General features: G+C 33.7%; 1 protein-coding gene across 2 annotated transcripts in view; it reads left to right on the top strand.

The window, feature by feature from the left end:
• The window catches only part of TBCK (TBC1 domain containing kinase), a 262,615-nt gene that overhangs the window by 41,202 nt on the left and 200,454 nt on the right, over positions 1-20,959 (top strand). For both annotated transcript variants that reach the window (XM_030819188.1, XM_030819189.1), the window contains 4 exons: positions 8,985-9,099; positions 10,683-10,756; positions 19,185-19,326; positions 20,705-20,765. In XM_030819188.1, coding sequence (XP_030675048.1) covers positions 8,985-9,099; positions 10,683-10,756; positions 19,185-19,326; positions 20,705-20,765 — 392 coding nt within the window. The remainder of the gene's footprint in view (positions 1-8,984; positions 9,100-10,682; positions 10,757-19,184; positions 19,327-20,704; positions 20,766-20,959) is intronic.

The raw sequence follows: 20,959 nt of genomic DNA, 5'->3' as shown, positions 1-20,959 counted from the left end.
TTGGTATGATCTTCCTTATATCATAGTATTGAGAACTGAAAGTCTAGTTCAAGGTTAGGTGAAATAGACAGAACTAACTAATTCCAGGTGATCTGGTTTAGGAAAAAATATTTATTTATATAGGTAAGCAGACCTCAGAGTTCTACGTTAAAATTTGGAGATAAAGCTTTGGCTATTAAAGTATTATTTTGCTTTGTCTGCCTTCCTATTTATGAATCATAGGAAGCTTATGGAGTCTAGTAGAAGTAGTTAAGAACAAAATTTGGCTATTTTTGGATTTTCTGATCTAAATATAATCACTGTATCACCCCAGCTGCTGACAAATACAAGGGACGTGGTAAATAGGGTTTTTTCAGCAATCATACTGATCATAAGTTACTTAAGACAGACCAATACTTATTTAACTGAACATTTCAGTTTGACAAACTTGTTTACAATATGCTGTCTTGCAGACACTGTAATAAAAAATCCATATTATTCAGGCCCTCTCCCATTCATTATTTGAGATGGGTAGGGTGATAAATTAGTCATCTAAAATATTAGTCCACTTAAAAATGTGAATTGGTCTCAAATCAAAATTCTGAACAGTAATAGAAATTTGTTTCTCTTTTTTTCACATGGCAATATATACATTAATTTTAATTTAAAAAACAACTTTGGAATGACACAGGGTACAGATTTAACCCACTATATGCCATGATAAGTTCTGTCTTAGAGAAAAGTTACAGTCTTCTAACATCCCAAATGCTGCCAGGGTATGGGGAGTTGGACTTATTACCTAGTGTGTTTGCACAGCCAGAATTAGTGACTATGATGACAAAAGAGGTTTTGAAGTTTCTGTGCAAGGGTAGGAAAAAATGCTTAGGAGAAGAAAACATTGATGGGGCAGAAATATGCAGCCAATCTTGAGATCCTCCAGACCTGTATATCAAATGGTGATTTTATTATCACAGAGAAGTTAGAAAACGGTTCTTCTGATTCAGTTATGTCAGGAGAATAGTTGGAGAACTCAATTTGCAATTTTTGTTAATTTATAGGATATATACATATAACAAAGTATATTGTATAGTTTTAGAAAAACCCTGGGACTTTTGAGAGAGACTTTTTGTTTATTTTGTTTTGCTTTTAAGATGATTAAGATTCTGTGCAGAGCCAATAGCTCATTGATCTCCATTTAGCTTCTGTTTGGTGTTACATTTTTTACTTTATAAATTTGCAAATGGAGGCAGGGTGAAGTTGGAACACTGTCTAAGCATAACAAATCAGTGACAGAGCCTCCTGGCTTTATGTCTGAACCTCAAACCGCTAGACTATGTTTTCCATATGTATTTGATTTTACCAAGTTAATTTTCTGCTGAGAAGAAAAGTTATCTATGTATTCAAGTTGGAAAGTTAATTTCCCAATTTATTGTATCCTATTGAGAATTAGATACATTCCAGACTTACAGCGTTCTATTTTGATTAGTTTGGAGTTAAAGCTAAATTGTAAAATATGCCTAGTCTCGCAACTGAAAGTCAGATGGATTGATTACTTTTTTTAGACTTACTATAAAACAATCTTTAGGTAGCAGTTTATCAACGCAATTTCCATTTCAAAACATCTGAATCTGAGGCAAATACATTCTTAAATTTAGCATGGATAGGTGTCCTTTCAGGCTAAAACATGTGTGCCCAGTACTGAAATGTGTTATTTCCTTTTTCAATTCCAGAAACTGTTGTATTTTTCATCCTTTTTGCTCTGTTAAATATTGTGGTATTTTTTTACAACACATCAAAATTTAGTAAGTGATAAGTGTCAAATTAAAAGCCTGAAAGACACCAGCTCATCATTGGAAACACCCTCCCCAAATTCTGGAATTATAAACTAGTGAGTCTTTAAAAGTTATATACTAGCTGAGCTCTTTTGTCTTCAAGTTATAAAGGAAAGTTTCTTTGAAGATAACACAGAATTATACACTTGTAATATTATCTGAACATTAATCATTAGTAAGCATTTTATTTTTCCTCTCCATTTCTTAAATTACACAGTAGCTAACCATTAATATATTTCAACTGTATTTCCTCTCTCTTAACATTTTACTTCAGGCTGATACCAAGTAAGGAATGTTTTAGACCAAAAGGAAAATTTCTGTGGGAGTGATCAGGTTTTATAAGGTGAAAGAACATCTTGAACTCATAGAATGCAGAAATGTGTTTCCTCCCTTGGTTAGCTGACAATATGGGTGTTTTGGCTTGTGGAGTGGCCCTTAGAAACATCATGGATCATGGATCTGAGGAAATAGCATGTGTGGTTTTAGTTATCACTTATACATGAATGACTTCCAAATCTATCTCAGCAACTTCACCTCTCATTCTCTTTCCTGGCCTCTATTTCTTGCAATTCGAGTAACATCTCTTCTTGGAAATGTTGCAAATACCTGAAAGAGCTGATGGTTTGAGGCCAGTAGTAATCTCTCTCAACAATTTAGTCTAATTTACAGTTTTAGACAGATATTAACAAGATTATCCTGTTACCCAGTATATCCTGATTTATTCCTGTTTCTTTCAGTAAATAAAAGACTAGAAGAGTTGTATTTTCAGCAAATGAATATTTTTTTGTGGATAGCCATTGGGTGAACTAGAGCAATTTGTGTTTTCTTGACTAACTAAACGATTGTACATTCTCTCTTGAGGTGTTATTCTATTAGTGGTAAAGAATTTAATTATCTTTCCCGCTTGTACCATTGTGTGATACTATTTTATGTATGTATTTTAACACCTATTTTTAATACATACTTACTGAACATGAACATTACGGACACTGATAGATACAGGGAGTCATAGTTGAATAAGCTAGTCCATACTCAAGATACAGTGGGAAAGACAAGCTTATATAGAAATAATTACCATAAAATCAAGAAACTCTCAACTGTGTACTGTCAGAAATCAAGAAGGGAGTTCAATTCTACCACAAGGGAGAGCCATTGAATGAGAAGCCATTAAGGATCTTTGCAAAAAATTATTGAAATGACAAACCATATCTGTCAGAATAAAGAATGATGTCAAAAAGGGGCTGCTTGGCTGGGGTAATAGAGGAGGCTTAGAGAACAGGGACCCCAAGGTCTTGATGAGCGTAAAGAGTGGGTCCTCAGGAATGAGGAACAGAGAAGTATAGGAGGTAGTAGTTAAAAATCTGGATGTTTTAAGTAAATATAGGTTGTGCAGTGTCTCATTGTGACAGACTATCTGTATTTGGGAGTACTGGCTGGGGTTAGATGAAAACCTGTGGCTGTGAACAGATGAAGTCTTCTATTCTGCATAAGAATTAAATCCATGATCTTGGCCTCAGTATATTTTAACCAACAACTATAGATGATTTATGGATGATTTAATCATAAAGACAGTAAATTGCTTTTGAAATATATTTGGAAAGGGATAAAAAAATATACCTGGGATTATACCAGCCTAATAGATTTGAAAATTTATTGAGCCATGTTGAAAATCCAAATACAACCAAGTTGACTCATACCTAGAAACTATCAACATCTTTTTTGGTGATGGTGGTGGTGGTGATAGTGTTTTTCTCTTTTAGGTTTTAAGCTTACTTTCCCAAGATTTATGACTTTTGTAGATCTCTTTTGGTCTCACCAATGTTATAAATAAATTTTTATGTTTTATTTTTCTTTGAAGACAAAGGAAAATGATAAATAATTCTTATCTGCTTAGTTAATTGCTTATATTATAATTATCAGTTTATAAATCTGTCCTTCTAAGTATACTGTAGGCTTGTTTGTAGTGCAGATCAATTCTTCTTCTTGGTAATTGTGGGCCCAAAAATTCAGTAACAAACAAATAGCCACTCAATTGATATGTTTTAATATAAATAAAAATGTCCTCAAATGTCATCTTGCTTTATTGGGAGTTATCAAATATATTATTTTGAAAGCTACCTTTTGGTCTTATCTGTATTTATAATCACTAGGGATTCTTATGTTCAGTTGTTCAGGACAATGATGACAAGGTAAACGCTAGCCACCCAGGCCCTGAAGTAACAATAATTACTGAAAAATGTCAAAAGGAGTAGAATATTTTTTGATTTGAAGTATAATTTTACATTTTCTTGGTTACTGATGGGTTTGTCTATTTAACAAGGTTCTCACTTGGGAATTGTGTAGGATAAAGTCCTATTGTCCCCTGTCAGTATCTTTTTTATTTAACTGTGAATCTAAGTCTCTTAATCCTAAATCTTCTTTTAGTATCCATGTTCAATTAAACTGTAACATGTTAACTACTACTAGACATGATAGTTTTACTTTGCTGTTGCATTAGCTACTTAAAAAATTTCATGACCCAAGTTATTGGTAGTATTAAAGAATATAACTTAAAAAGCTAGTAAGTACATAAAACTCTGCAAATACTGATTTGTTCTTCTCATGGTATAAAATAGCATTTTTTGTTCTTTATACCTTACATTTTAAAACAAATTAAAAAATCAAATTCTGAGAATATAAAAGGGCAGAAAAGCAAATCAGATTGTAACTGACATGTACTCTCAAGTAATGGCTAAGAAAGGGTATGTTATTTATATGTTTGAATTTTTAAAAATTATTTTGCTATGCATGTTCATCAGCTCATTTTTAACATGAATGTGCTTTTCGACATGCAAGTCTAATGTCTAATATCTCACAATTAGCAAAAGCACAGTATAGAGAGTAGAAAATGCAGTCTATGTGTTCAGTAGTTTCAGAACTTGTTCAATGGGAAAATCACTTTAAAGGTTTGGCTTTAATTTCATGAGGAAGACATCTATATTGAAGTAGTATGCAGCTGAGGTCTTCTAGTGTCACAGCTGAATATGGCATTAGTTTTTTTTGTGAGTTGTGCGAGAAACAGACAAGAACAATAGAAGCTACTCTAAAATTGACTTGCAGAGCCAAATGAGTTCATAAAACTAGGTTTACATTTTGCTAATCTCAGGGAATGTTTCTGTTTTTTTTTTAAGGGGAAGACTTTGTTTTCTTTCATGTGCACATGTTTATCAATGTAATTGTGCTTTTACATAAAATCTTTGCCTCTATAACTATTGATAAGTTACAAATAATTTTTTTTAAGTTTGGAATATTGCCATTTATACAGTTAGTTTATTTTTTGAAGATGTTTATGAAAACTCTGTTTATCCTGAATTATGCTTGTTTCACACATTCCCTATTTGTTTAAGACTCAGTGATATGGTACTTTAATATGGGAGAAATTCTTTGATAAAAAGGAATATTTTACAGTCAATTTAAATAGCATTCTTTATAAATAGTAACCCTCATTGCTTCTTTTTTACACACATTATGGGGAATATCAGCTTATTCCTTTACTTCAAAATATGACTGACAACCAGGGATCGGATTACCAGAGGTAGTATTTGAGGTAAAAAAATAGTTCGAGGAAAAACAGAGCCTGGAGATGGGGTGGAGAGGGAGTACTCACTACAGAGGAAATGAAGATAATACTCTTTTCCTAGAATTAAAAGAGTTCTAACTATTCTCAGAGAGACTCAAAGGAATGATGTATCCATAACCAAAGAACAGTATCTATCGACAAGGAGCAACTAGAGGACATAAGAGAAATCCTGGAAATTAATGATTTGGATCTCTCTCTCTCTCTCTTTCTGTCTCTCTCTCTCTTGCTCTGTCTCTCTCTCTTTGGATCTCTGGATCTCTCTCTCTCTCCTGGAATTAAGTTATATAACAGATAGGACTAAAGATTATGCTCTTAAAACAGAAAGTTAATACAACAGGATGACTGTAGTCAATAATAATTGTACATCTTAACTGAAAGTACAATTGAATTTTTTATAACACAAAGGATAAATACTTTAGGGGGGACACCCCATTTTACATGGTGTGATTATTATACTCATTTCATGCCTGTATCCAAACTCATGTACCTCATAGATATATATACCTACTATGTACTCAAAAAAATTAAATTAAAAAAAATAGTTCCAGTTATCATCTGCCCACTAAGAGTTCCAACTTAGAGAAAAAAAGAGAGAAAACAGTGAAAGATGTAACAAATCAAATTTTCCTTGTGAATATTTCTGTGTTAATGGAACATGTGAGTCTTCAGATTGAAAGGACATGCTTAATGCTGACTGGCACAGATATGCCCACATTAGACATATTGGGCTGAAATTTTATAACTCTAGGGATAAAGTAAAAATAATCCTCAAAACTTCCCAGGAAAGAGTGACAGGATGTCTACAACAAAGCTGGAATCAAACTGATACTAGCCTTCTCTCTGTTAATAAAGAATGCTATAAGACAATGGAGTAATTCTTTCCAAGTTTAAGGGCAAGAATAAGATATTTTCAGATGCGCCGTGCATGAAAATATCCTACTCATGCTCTCTGTATGAAACAATTTCTCAAGATGCCTTATAGCTAAACAAAAAAGAAATTTAAAAATAATATGAGATATAGAAATTACAGTAGCTGATGATAATCTTCATAAATAGAGTTATAAAATTCTGGTATCCATTAAATCTTGATGACTGAGACATTTTCTCTTGACAGCTAGGGTTTAAGTGGCCTAGGTTTGTATTTCTTTCTGTGCTTAGTTCTACAGTAAATATTTGTTAATCATTATTATCATATGGCAATGTGCCAATCACTTCCCATCTTTCTCAGAGTAAGAGCCCAAAGGTCTTAAAGTGGCCTAAAGGGCCTTACGTCATCTGACTCATAGCTATCTCTCTGAGCTTATCTCCTGTCACTTTAATCTTTGCTCGTTCTACTGCATGCACTGAATACACTTTTGTGAGCTGCTGACTTTATACCAGTTCAGGACTTGCTTGCTGTGGCCTCTGCCCAAATCATACATTTTCCAGAGACCTACCTGTCTTTTTCACTTCTTTTAGACTTCTACATAAGTGTCACCTTCTCAGTGAGGACTTCCCTGAACACATTATCTATCTTCCCTACTTTATTTTTTTTTCTTCATTTAATCACTACACGTCACGTTATCTATTTACTTATTTGTTTCACCTTCCAGAAAGAAGTGTAGGTTGCCTTTATCCCACTTATAATTTGATAATGTAAAAACAATGTAATGAATACAGATAAGAAGTTGGGGAAGAAAAATGGGGAAGTTGTGAAAATATGTCAACTGTATCCTCTTGCTGAATGAAGAGTTAGTTATATTAAGCAAAAGTCTACCACCGGAAGAATTGAAAACTAACTGCTGATGATTATTTGATAATGTAAAATAAAATTTGATAATGTAAAACAATGTAACAAAAAGGACTTGAAGAAAAATAGGAAAGTTGTGAAAATAACGTCAGTTATATCCTCTTGCATAGTGAAGAGTTAGTAAGTAAAAATCTAACCACCAGAAGAATTGAAAACAAAACCTGCTGATTCCCTCTGGAAAGTCAAACTAGGATCATAGAGGCAAATTTTAGCTTTTATCTCTGGTTATTTCTTTTGGTTTTAATTTAGGAGAGAGAACCAGGTTGCAACAGTTATTTTTGTAAAAATTTTATTCAATCTAGTATTTTTTAAAGTCAGGTTTATTAAGGTTTATTTACCCTGTTTAATGTAAAGTTTAATAAGTTTGATAAACAAAGTTATGTAACCGTCATCAAAATCAAGGATAGAACAGTTCCCTCATGCCACAAAATTTTCTCATACTCTTTTGTAGTCCACCTACCCCCCACCCAAGCCCATGGCAATCTGTTAGTCCATTTTTTAACTTTTAACCTATGTCTTTTATTTAGTAGGTTTCTCATAGACTGAGTATAGCTGAGTTTAAATTCTTATCAAATCTGACAATCCTTATGTTTTAATTGGTGAATTGAGACCATTTGTACTTAATCTATTAGTCATTTTCTATTTGTTCTGTTCTTTTTTCCTTTTTTCCTGCCTGTTTGTGGATTGAATATTTTTTATGATTCCATTTTATCTCTACTATTGGTTTTAAAAATTTTGTTTAGTGGCTATCTGCAAACACTAATTTAATTTTAGAAAAATTTTAAAAAAATGAATAGAAAGGAAAATCTATACCAAAAGGTTAATATTGTAGGTATGGGGAAATTTCCTATGTGAACAATTTTTTATTAAAACATTAGAAGATAATTAATAAAGCTAGGTTAATCGTGAGTATTACATTTGTCTTATACTCTGAGATTTGAACTTTTCAAAAAGAAAAGAAATGCTGACAGGAAAATATTTTAATGCAGACACCAATGTCTGCAAATGAACAATCCATACTTTATAAAGTATAATAATAAAAATTAAAACATGTTCCAAATCCTACTTACTACTGCTAAGTAGCAGTATTTACCCAAATACAGTACCTGTTTCTTGGTAATTTACATGAGTAGACTTGCAAATTGGAAAAAAAATTAGGGAGATGAATGGTGAGAGAGAGAAGGAGGTAAAAGGAGAAGGAAACTGGAGGATATCTGTGTGAAGGATGGCTTGTAGAGGATAGGATAAGAATTAAAGAGAAAAGTTTGCTAAATCATAAATGACCAGAGGTTGCTTTATAGATTGAATATGGAAAATAAGCTAGTGTTTGTATACTATAAAATATATCGTTACTACTTTTTTCGGGGGCTTAGGTATTTTGTATTCAGCAAAATAGTTTTTAGTGACTTAGTTCTGCCATATACCTGAAACTTAACCTGATAATTTGGCAAAGCCAAACCTGCTATAGGTTAGTTGTACTCACCACCAAAATTAAAGCCCTTTCCTGGAAGAACCAAATACTGCTATTACAGTAACCTTTAGGAAACTATAGGATCTTTGTCAGATCAATTCTGTTATAATCAGAAAACCTAAAATATGTAGAGGTAGATATTTTAGAAAATATATAGATTCTATTTTCTCAGAATAAAAGAGAAGCAATAAAAATATAACTTTTTGAATATTTTCACTAGGTCACATTTCACTTGTTAAAACAAGTTATTTATTTGCTTTGTAATTGATCTTTGACTTTTTGTTTTCTTTGTAGCTGTTCAACGGTTTTGTGTATAGCGTTTGAGGTTCTTCAGGGCTTGCAGTATATGAACAAACATGGTATAGTACACAGGGCATTGTCTCCTCATAATATCCTGTTGGACCGAAAGGTAATTGTTAAATCATGTAATAAATATTTATATATCGTTTGAAATTGGAAGCAACTGGAATCAGGGCTACTCAATCAGAGGAACAATAGAATCAGTATATGTTTTAAGAATATTCATAATGAAAAGACTATATGAAAGTGATATAATTGTGGTTTTTGAATTTAAGGATTAAATAATCCTTAAATTATTTAATCTGTATATCTTTCACATGGATTATTTTTCCCACAAGACCCATTTTCTAACTTTATGGTTTTTTTATTTTACTCTTATTTCTAAAGCCTTGTGGCTTCCCAATATACTCCTCCTCTTAATTTATTTTCATTTTTAAGAAAATGGCTCTTTTTGCTAGAATGTTATTCATATAAACCAACTGCATTGTGTTTTCTCTATTTTTCTTCTGCCTTCTTTCCTCTTCTATTTATCTCCTTATTTACCAGCTGTTCATACCTACCTCCTTTTACTGTTGAAGTGCTGTTTCTCTACTGGAAATCTTATGGGGCATTAAGAAGAAGCTTGTAAACCCTTCAAAGAGAATTATGGATAGCAAGGTTATATATTTTCAGGAATAATTGTATTCCTTTTCATAAAATATGTAAAAACAACTTGGAGGAAATTTTTTCATGGCCATTATTTGCTGTATTAGTAGGATTATCCTTGTTCTCTGGTTCTTTTCCCAAATCAATACTTGGGAGGCTGAGATGAGAACATTGCTTGAGCCCAGGAGTTTGAGGCTTCAGTGAGCTGTGATCACACCACTGCACTCCAGCCTGGATGACAGTGTGAGACCCTGTCCCTAAAAAACAAACACACAAACACAAAAATAGAAAATTGTACTCATTAATTTCAGATTTATGGCAGTAAAGAATCATTACCTTATCAATTTAAGCTGTTTTTAAATGTAAATATTTTATAATGCTTGGAAATAATGTTCTTGAGAAGACAAACCAATTTTAAGATGAACATAATATTTTAAAGCCTTATAGATTAAAAGGGAAAAACTTAAAAGATATAAAATTATATTTATCATTTATTAAGAGCCTTATACTTATGATAGTTATTTTTGTTTTCAAACAATGTAAAAAGTTATTGGAAATCTAGCAGATTCACCAAAATCTTGATGATTTTTGAACTGATCTTTTCAAGTTAAGTTTTCCTATTTCACAGTTAAATTATAACTATAAATGGACTTGCAACTCCATGGAAAAAAATTTGCTCTGTGAAAATTACCACAAAACATTCTAACCAAGGTTTCAAGACAGATGAGAACATTTTTGCCTTTTTGTTTTGTGAAATAACTAGACAATGTAACAGCAAAAATATTAAAGAAAAATGTCATTTGTCATTTTGAGATATGTATGTGTACATACGCATATATACATATTTAATGAGTATAAAGCAGACTATTGGCAGATAGTTTTTTATAAAATTATGATTTTTTAAAATCTACAGTGGCATTTTGATAACATATTGTTATATAATGGTTTCTTTAGTTATAAAATGTATAATGATAATTTTATAATATAAATTATATATTGCCAATTATAATAAATTATTTGATAGTGTTTTTTTCTTTATTATTGTAGGGACATATTAAATTGGCTAAATTTGGACTTTATCACATGACCGCTCATGGTGATGATGTTGATTTCCCAATAGGGTAAGGATATGTTTTCCTCTATTTTGAGTTTCTTTTTAAATTTTGTAATCTTTGATAACATGTTTATTTTGTTAATTATATTTGATATTCCTTTTTGACATGCAAACAGCTTTTTTAAAATTAATGCTTCTCAATTTTCCATACACTTTTAAAATGAGTAGATAGTGAGTTTTTCCCAGCATTCTGTAGATCATTGATGTTCATCATTCATTGAATTGGCAGAGAGGCTAACAGTATTGACATTCTTTACATTATAATATTTCCTAATTATCTGTATTTCATTCAGAATCGAATCAACTTAAGGCAAGAAGGATGACTAGATTCTCAGTTGATGATGTGTGTGCATCAAGAGACTGAAAAACATCACTCCCACATTATTTTCAATTTAATGTTTTATGTTCAATTCCCTTTTCTCTAAGATATAATTATATATTAAGACTCAAGTTGAGTCATTGTGGATATTAGAGATAGAGATAAATTCCATACCTGAAAGTCTATCTTTAAGTTCAGAAAGGTTTATTTAATCACTTCTGTTATGGAATTGCAGATGTATGTTGCCCTCCACAAAAGAAATGGAAGGTTGTTTCATGCATATTCAAGTAGATGTTTCTGATACAGATCTTTGTGTTATATTTGTGTGGTTGCTTTTAGACATTTTCATAATTATTTTCTTTTTTGAAGATTTAAGTTGAGATTGTTTTAGATAAAATAGTTACAAAAATAGTATAAAGAATTCCTCTATACCCTTCATCAGTTTATCCAAATGTTAACATTTCACTACATTTGCTTTTTCTCTGTTTTTTTCTCCAAGCATATATGTGTGTATGTGTATAATGACTGTTTTTTATAATCACTTAAGAGTAATTAATTACGTAATAGCACTTTAACCTCTAAGTACTTCAGTTTTTATTTTCTAAAAGAAGGACTTTGTTTTTTTACATGACCTCAGAACAGTTGTCAAAATAAGGAAACTAAACTTGATGCAGTATTATTATCTAATCTAGAGACCTTAATCATATTTTTTCAATTGTAATGTGGCTGTTTTTGATAGTATCCATTGTGTTTTCCCCTTTGGGCTTCCTAAAATCAGTTCTATCACACCATTACTGAGAATTGTGATACGGAGTCATGGAGTGTGTTTTTCCAACAGAATGTTACTTAAAAACTTAATTTGATTTTTGTTTTTTAAAGCCAGCCTTATATATAACTTGCCTTTTTTATAACTCAAATTACAGGTTTCTTAACTAAACTTTTTAAGTTTATGACTGTGTCTTATTATTAAGACATAGATAATAATCTTAAACTTTATTCAGTGAGGAAACATTTATTGAGCAATTTCTCTTATACCTGTTGGTTTTACAAAAAAATACGATAGCTTTCTGTCCTCAAGAAGCTCATTGTTTAGTGGGAGAATTTTCTGTTTTGATGGACTGCTTATTAAGGTACATAAATTTGTAGTCTTACAGTTTTGTGTATTGAAAACTTACAGGCAGAAACCAATTCTTGTTTCATAAGCATGAAAATGGTATTTTGCAAAGACAGTCTACAATTTCGTATTTGTTCAAAAAAGCCCTTTCGAATATGAAAGGGGTTTTTTATTCAACTTATAGTTGAATATAAGTTTTTAGTGAGGCTCTAGCTCCTTTGTCATGTATGATAAATGCCTTTTGAGGTGACTTTTAAGTAGCTGTAGTACAAGTGATTGCTACTGCTTCTTTTGTCTAAATCAATTTGTGTAAGAAAGAAATCCAAAAACCTAAAAATTACTTTAAGTTTTTGATTTTTATTTAAAGGTACTTTAGGTATCAGTGATGAATTGAAGAAAGAAGGTGATTTTTCTTAAAGCATATCAAGTAAGAGCTACACTTGAATTTAAAATGCTTGGATAGAATTGGTCTTGTGTTACCATTTGGTCTGGCTTGCTTTGAAGTCTTAGACCCAAAGGGTCTTACCAGAAAATATCAAAGAGCAAAATGTGAAACATTAGCCAGGAAAAATAAAGTGATCAAACAGCTAAGGCATGAAAGAAAATATTTACACCAGAAGAAGCTTGCAGTTGATTCAAAAGACAAATATTAAGGAACAACAAAGTAAAATGTTACCATCTGTTTCAAAATACTGTAAAGAGTTGGAAATTGGGCATTCATTTCAGTTGGCCAGTAGCTTAATACCTTGTTAAAACATCAAACAGATGATGAAAGCCACTTTATTTACCTCATCAGTCACACTCACAGCAAAGTTCTGGTAATTGTCTTTGAGTGTTAAAATGCTACGCTGCAGAAGAGAAGGCTGTTGAAAAAAGATGAACTACATTAAATAACAATTCTAGAGCTTATTATTTTTTAATAATTTTCCTATGGTTAAAAAGGAAACTAAAATATTTGAAACAAAGTTTATCTCTGTCCTGTCAGAAGTTTTTGATATGACAATTTACCTATAGTTTTGTTTGATTTTTTATTATTATCATTTTTGGGTTAGATGTGCTGGAAATCAGGAAAAAAGATGAACACTGACTTCTGGATGTATTGTGGTGATGATAAAAGTACACCATTGCATTTGTATTAAATTTTTTATTTTTATTAAATGTCTTTATATATTCACTAATATTTATAACAGCTTTGTGAGGTAGGCAGTAATATTCCACTTACAGATGAAGAAACCCAAATCACATATAGAATATGTGGTAGAACTGAAATTAGAACACAGGTATTATAACATCTAGTCTAGTGCTGCTTCCACTAGACTTCAGCTGTTTCTAGAGATATCACACATTCATTTGGTTGGAAGAGCAATATCATCTTAGGGTGAAATAACACAATACGAATTTGTATATGAGAGAAATACATGAGCAAATCATAAGAAGATACTGGTATCACCATCATCATTCTATTAAAATGAAAAAGGAGTTAAAAACCAAATTTACCCATTTGAATTTAAGTCACATTCCCTGACTTAATTGACTTGTATTTTGAATGTAAATAAGTACTAGCAACGATAGTGTGAGGAGGTGGCTGTAGAAAAGGTAGGAAGAAAAATAGAAATAATATTCGAATGCCTACTTAATATATATTACACAGATGATACATATATTTAAATACATTTTGATTATACTCATCATTGTAAGAGGACATAATTTAATCTAACTGGTTTTAAAATCTAGATTGTGGTGCTTGTGACTAAATCTGACAATAAATGACGAAAGGGCATGCACATATGTAATAAGTATGGCAAAATTTCACTCCATCTCTCTTCTAAAACTGTTCTTATTCCTTTTATTTCTAGGCACTGGGATTCAAATTTAGCAATTGTTCCTATGTCTAATTCTTATTTACTACCTGCTTCTTAAATTGTTGTTTGTAAGGCCATCCTAATGGGTATTTTTGATAGGATTTTTTTTTTTAAGCAAAACTATACTGAGTATATCCTCTATTTAAGTCTCATTGGTAGTTGTAGAGGGTTTATAAAAAGATACGCAAGTGCCCTCAGGTATGTAGTTCTTTTTTTTCTAATTGAGATGGGAGGTTAAATTTTTGTATGTGAAATACGTAGTATATAAAACAAACATGTATAGCATCATACCATGTGTAGCTTTTATAAGATATAGAACAGGCAAAATGAGTACTTTATAGAATCAAATCAGGTATTGATGGCAGTGGCGGCCTGTCTGGGATGGCCACTACCATGATGCCGGCTGCAGTGTGGGGGAGGTGCTGCTGGGGCTGTCACTTCATTGAGCCTATGGGGGCCAGGAGCAGGCAGGAGCCCCACCTTCCCGGGCACAGCTGCAGCTGCCCAAGTTGGTGCTGCAGACCCAGGCCTCCCTGTGCTCTTGGGGGCCGGAAGCAGGCAGGAGCCCTGCTCTCCCAGGTGCAGCTGTAGGTTCAGAAATGTCTACTCCCACTGCTTGGCCTCTCCCTGCTCCCTGTACCCACTCTGATCTTGGAGTGATGTTGGGGCCAAGCCCAGGTGCTGTCGGACCCTGGCTGGGTTTGTGCACACTCGAGGCAGCGCTGACATTCCAGCCCCCTGCTGCCTTGACCCCCTGTGGACTTCGGACACCAACAAGCAAGGGAGGGGGTCTGAAGGGGGGCTGAGGGCAGCTCAGTGCTGGCGGGCAGGCACTCCGTGGCATGAATAGCCTGGGCACCATGAAGAGCGACAGGAGTCAGACAGGTTCCTGGGTAGAAGGGGGCAGGTCCCTAGTGAAGCCCTGCCTTCAAACCCAGGAGGGCCTGAAGCGTGGGAGATGGGCTGCAGGTCCCGTGGACCTGAGTGGGAACTTGTGGTGCTTTTTCTGGGCCCACCCATGGCCGCCCATGGACCAATGGACGTGCACTTCTTCCCTCTGAGGACCATAAAAACCCTGGACTCAGCCAGACTTGAGCAGATGATGGATGGCCAGCTGTAGAGAGGAGCTACCCACCCCAGGGTCTTCTCTCTGCTGAAGGCTGAACACTCATAGGGACACCCCACCTGAGGGGAGAAGCTATCCACCCTAGGGTCTCCTCTCAGCTGAGTGCTGAACACCTGCCTGTGGAGAGGAACTACCCACTGTGGGTCTCTAGGTGTTCTATAGCTCAATAAATCTCTTTACCTTGCTCACCCTCCATTTGTCCACATACCTTATTCTTCTTGGAGGCGGGACAAGAATTTGGGACCTGCCAAATGGCACAGCTAAAACAGCTATAACAAACAGGGCTGAAACAACCCCTTGCTTGCCACATTGTGGGTGGCAAGGAAAGAAGACAGAAGGAGAGAGGAGCTGCAGCCCTTTGGGGAGCCCAGACCTAGGAGCTTTCTGAGCCAGGGCTGTGACACTCTCTTTGGGGCTCTGCAGTTCCTGGCATCTCCAAGTCACCATGCATAACCATGTTCCCTGGTGCCAGCCATGGAAGCTGCTTGCAACGAACCTGGTCCAACCACAGCCTTGCAGGGAGCCAGTGCCTATGCCAGCACCTGGACCTGCCCGCCATGCCACAGCCAGTGTACCTGGCTGTGCACAGTGGCCAGACCCCACACCCACTCATACACCCCTTGCCACTCCATGCCTGGCTCTCCCTTGGCCAGCGTGGCATCCAGGCCAGTAGCACGAGCTGAGCACAGCCTGCCAGTCCAAGTGGATGGAACAAGCCCAGTGGGTCCCAGCAAAACTTAGGCAAAGGCACCACTGGCCACAGAGGTTTCCACCTGACAAAGTGACACCACAAAATCCCGTGATATGTTCCTTTATGGAAAAAATATAAATCTTTTTGAGAGACATTATAGAAGACCTAAATAAATATGGAGATATCATGTTTATAGATTGTTAGGATCAGTATTGTAAAGATGTTAGTTGTCTACAACCTGTCTTTATATCTTATCTATTTTCAATAAAAATTCAATTGTATGTGAAAGAGAAAATACTCGTCAAGATAGTTTTAAAATGTGTATAGAGAAGAACAAACACCTACAAAGAGCCTGCATTTTCCCAAAGAGAAACTAAAAGGTATGTATGTTTTGAGAGGTCTTAACAATTATCAGTAATTATTTAATAAAATATATTTTATATAAAAATATTTTATTTAAAATAGTGTAATAGTATACTCTTAGGCAAATTGACCAAATGAACAGTTGAGGGAGCCAAGAAACAAACCTATGTATGTGTGGAGATTTGATTTAGTATACGGCTGGCACTGCAGACTACTTGGGGAGAAAAAGGTTTCAATAAAGGGAACAGGGCTCAATTGCTTATTTATGTAGGAAAATAAGTTGTACCTTGTCTGACATCATATGAAAAATGAATCTAGATGAATCAAGAAACTTAAATATAAAAGGCTAAACTGAAATTTTGAGAAAATTAACAGATTATTTTGACAAAATCATTAAGTATAAGGAAAACAGTTTAATTCAACTGAAAGATAAGAACTTATTCATAAACAGATACCATAAAGAGAAAGAAACGACAAAACCACAAAGTGGTAGAAAATATTTCAAGTCATAATTACGGAAGAAGACATTAGTATCTGGAATTAAAGAACAACTTTTCAGTAAAAGATTATCACAGGAAGCCTAAGACTGCTATCCTTAGAAACTAAGTCCTGCTAGCAATATTTGCCCTTGGCTGTTGCCTTGAAACTTAGATTGCAGAAATGTCCCCATGGATCCCTAACTGCTGAGGCTAGTTTACTGTGCTTATAAACAACCAAAGTGGTTTATGCTGAGTACTTGCTTTCCTTCTTGAGTTCTCGAATTTTTGTACATGCCAGGCAGAGAGTGCCTGTGTGACAAGTCCCAAATAAAATCCTTGGATTTTCAATGAGCTTCTCTGGCCAGAAACATCACATAACATTTGTTCTTCAAGATTGGAAAGAAGTTAAAAAAAAAAAAAAAAGAAAAGAAAACGAAAGATACATCACATACATGGCGCTATATTTTTGTTGCTGGAAGAAGAATGGATTCTGTGTGATCCCTGATAGGAGGGAGAGAGCATAAGGAAGCCTGTATATAGGTTCCTGGAGACTCCCTGTCTGTCTTTGTCCCTTGTGATCCAGCTATACCCTTACTATGTCACTGTAATAAACCTTAGCTGTGAGTACACTTATTTGCTAAGTCTTGTAAGTCCTCCTAGTGAATTTCTAAACATGAGAGTGGTCTTGGGGACCCCAAAACAACTAGAGAAATAGGCAAAAGACTTGAATGGGCATATCACACAATAATAAACCCAAATGACTATAAACATATGAACATATGCCTCAATGTCATTAATTTTCAAGGAAATGCAAAGTAAAACCACAATAGATTTTATATACCAGATTGTTAAGCATTAAAAAGTCATCAAATACCAAGTGTTGGTGAAGAAGTAAAACAATAGGAACAGTCATTCACTGCTGGCAAGTGTATAGATTGGTGTAACTCCTTTTGAAAAACATTTGGCATTGTGTAATGAAGTAGAAAGTGCACATATCCTATGGCTTAGAAATTTGGTTCTAGGTTGTTAACCTTGGGAACCTTTTGCAGATGTATACCATACATGGCATTCTGTGCAACGTTGTTCATAATGTTAATAATAAAAAGCAGGAAACAGCTTAAATGCCATTGCCATTTGAATGTATAAATAAATTATGTAATATTCATATAATAGAAATAAGAATTAATGGATACAGCTTCATGCAACAATATAGATAGTCTTGATTGAAAAAGCAAAAGAATACAGTCATCCTAATTCCAGTGTTATAAACTTCAGAAATATGCTTGAGTAAACAGTACATTTTTTAGGGATACAAACATGGTAAAACCATCAGGAAATGGAAGAGAATGACAAACACAAAAATTCCAGGTATCTTCTCCTCTGGAGGAACAGGGATGGAGATACAATCAGGGAGAAACACAAAGGGACTTTCGGTGATAATTTTATGTTCTTCACTTAAACTGCTTCTTGGTACATGGGTGTTCATTGAAGCTTTCTTCTTTATACCTTATTCATATTTAATAGGCAGTGTTTTGCATTTATTCAGTATTTGCTAAACCAGTTTTCAAAAAACTTCTTATGTCAGTGAAGTTGTGAGGAAATAGGCACCCTCATGTATTACTTATGACAATATAAATTGATACAACCTCTCCAAAGGGCAACTTGGTGTGATAAATCAAAATTTAAAATGCACATACCTTACGATCTTGGAATGCCACTTCTAAGAATATATCTGTCATTTATATGCATATACTTGTGGGCTATGTAATAGTCATAATATATTCATCTCATTATTGGTAATAGCAAAAGAATGGAAGTTCCAAAATGTTTTTGTTTCATGAAATTAAGTGCATCAATGAAATTATTGGCAGTTTTCAGAAAGAATGAGGAAACTCTATACTTGTGTTTTTAAAGAACTATCTCTAAAATACACTTTAAGTGGAAAAAAGGTACATAGCAATATGTATAGTATTCCACCATGTGGGGCAGAGGTGATGGGTGGACAAAGTTATATATACGTAAATAGGTATGGGTGACGGGTGTAGAGATAGGAGTTTTACTTTTCAATTTATATCTTTTTTATAGCATTAACATTCTTACTACTAAAAATAAATACTTTTTTAAAAGATAAAATGCACTTTAAATATTAATTCAGCATTAAGGGAAGATAGGTAATAAGAAGGAAGGAAAAACACTTGGAAGCCTAGAGAACTGTGTTAAAAACACAGAGAGAAGCAAATAAAGGAGTTAATGCTTGAGGGAGACATGAAGGTTTTAAAACTATTTCAGACTTGTGTATATTTACTCTTGATTCCTTGACATTAAAGGTCTGTATTATGGTTAGTTTAGAATGCTTTCTAGCAACAGTTGTTAACTTAATTGCATGAGACTTTTACATAGATCTTACCACATTGATTGTAAAAATGTACTATCGCTTCTTTCCCTGTTGTAATTATTCATTATTTTAATGTATCATTACAGGTATCCCTCGTACTTGGCCCCTGAGGTAATTGCACAGGGAATTTTTAAAACCACTGATCACATGCCAAGTAAAAAACCATTGCCTTCTGGCCCCAAATCAGATGTATGGTCTCTTGGAATCATTTTATTTGAGCTTTGTGTGGTATGTATAAAGAAATATTAATATAATAAATTGAAATTGTGCATTTATTGGAATAATCTTTTGGAGAGGAAAGTTAATAGTATGTTTTTGCTGTACAAATTAATTACATATGAGGAGAAAAGGCTTAATTTGACTTAATCATGTTTGATAATTTCACATATTTTTTGGCATCTCTAGAAACATACTTTTACTAAGTGTGAATGTAAATGTTACCAGATGTATATTATTTTGATATCTCTATAATGTGTATGTTTTTACAAAGTTAGGATGTTTATATTAAGTTATATAAGATATATGGAGTACCATTAAAAGTTTAACAAGATATTGAAATCAAAACTACGTTTTTAGAAGATTGATATGACAGTAATGTAAGATTGAGAAGAACAGCAGCTTTTTTTCAATGATCTCTACCTGTAGTTCTGATTTGATAAGTGTTTAAGAACATTTTTTCTTCTCTATTAAAAAAAATCAAAGCATCTCTTTTATATAAACACCAGGTAATTTTAACCTTTTCCTTCTAAGTTTATTTAAATAATCATATAAGCTTAATTTGTTTATGATAAGAGAAATATAATGATAGCCAACATTAATGAAGCATATTTTGCATTACGTAACCCTCACCATAACCTGTGGTATATGTACAGTTAATATTTTAATTTTACAGATGAGAAAAGTGAGACTTCAGGTGGTTAAGTAGTTTGCCAAATTTATATAACTATTTGGTGGTAGAAGAGTCCAATTTGGTACACAATCATTGCCCAACTCATAAATGCTGAAGGTATAAGTGTTTGACTCCAGACCTTATACCAAGGAGCCTCCTGAGGCAGACTAATAAGGAAATGATTAAAATATAATGTGTGCATCTTAAAATATACCAGGTGCTGTAGCAGCATGAAGGATGGCTGTCTGAAGTTATTGTGGTAAGAGGAAGGAGTGTTATGAAGTTTTTTTAATGGAGAAACAGACTACCTGAATCATGATATTTAAGTAAGAATTAGCTCAGTAGATGAAACGGTATAATCAGTCTTACCCAGGAGGCATCTTGGTCTCAATAAAGTAAGACTCCACATGGCCAGGAATACATCTAGATATCCAGGTATGTGTGGATCTCAAAAGTGGACAATGCTTACATCAAACTAGAGCGTAATGACCCTTAGATGTATGAAATGTTTAAATGATACATATTATGCAACACTTTCTAAAATGTTATTTCACCAGTAATTTTTCTTTAGTGGAGCTGACTTTAAAAATCCAGTAAAACTTTTGGAGATAAATAGAGATGCCTGATAAAATCAGTTTCAGCTATAAGGGGAGAAAAATGCCTTCCTAGAAAAAACGTGTAAATATTAATACAAATTTCTTTTCTCATTTTATTTAGGGAAGAAAATTATTTCAGAGCTTGGATATATCTGAAAGACTAAAATTTTTGCTTACTTTGGGTAAGTGTCATACAATTGCTTATCTTTCAAATATAAATATAACTTAGTAACTATTAGTAATCATGCACATTGAGGATGTGTTCTTTTGAAATAGTGAGTACACTGAAATATCCCCCCTTTACTCAAGTTGCTAATGATCAGTGGTAATGATCAGCAGAACAGCATATGAGGTCCCTTCTAAAATATTACAGCAG

Source organism: Nomascus leucogenys, chromosome 9 (assembly GCF_006542625.1).
Source record: "Nomascus leucogenys isolate Asia chromosome 9, Asia_NLE_v1, whole genome shotgun sequence".
Taxonomy (NCBI): Eukaryota; Metazoa; Chordata; class Mammalia; order Primates; family Hylobatidae; genus Nomascus; species Nomascus leucogenys.
Note: the sequence above shows the minus strand (reverse complement) of the source record. Positions and strands in the feature narration are given on the sequence as shown.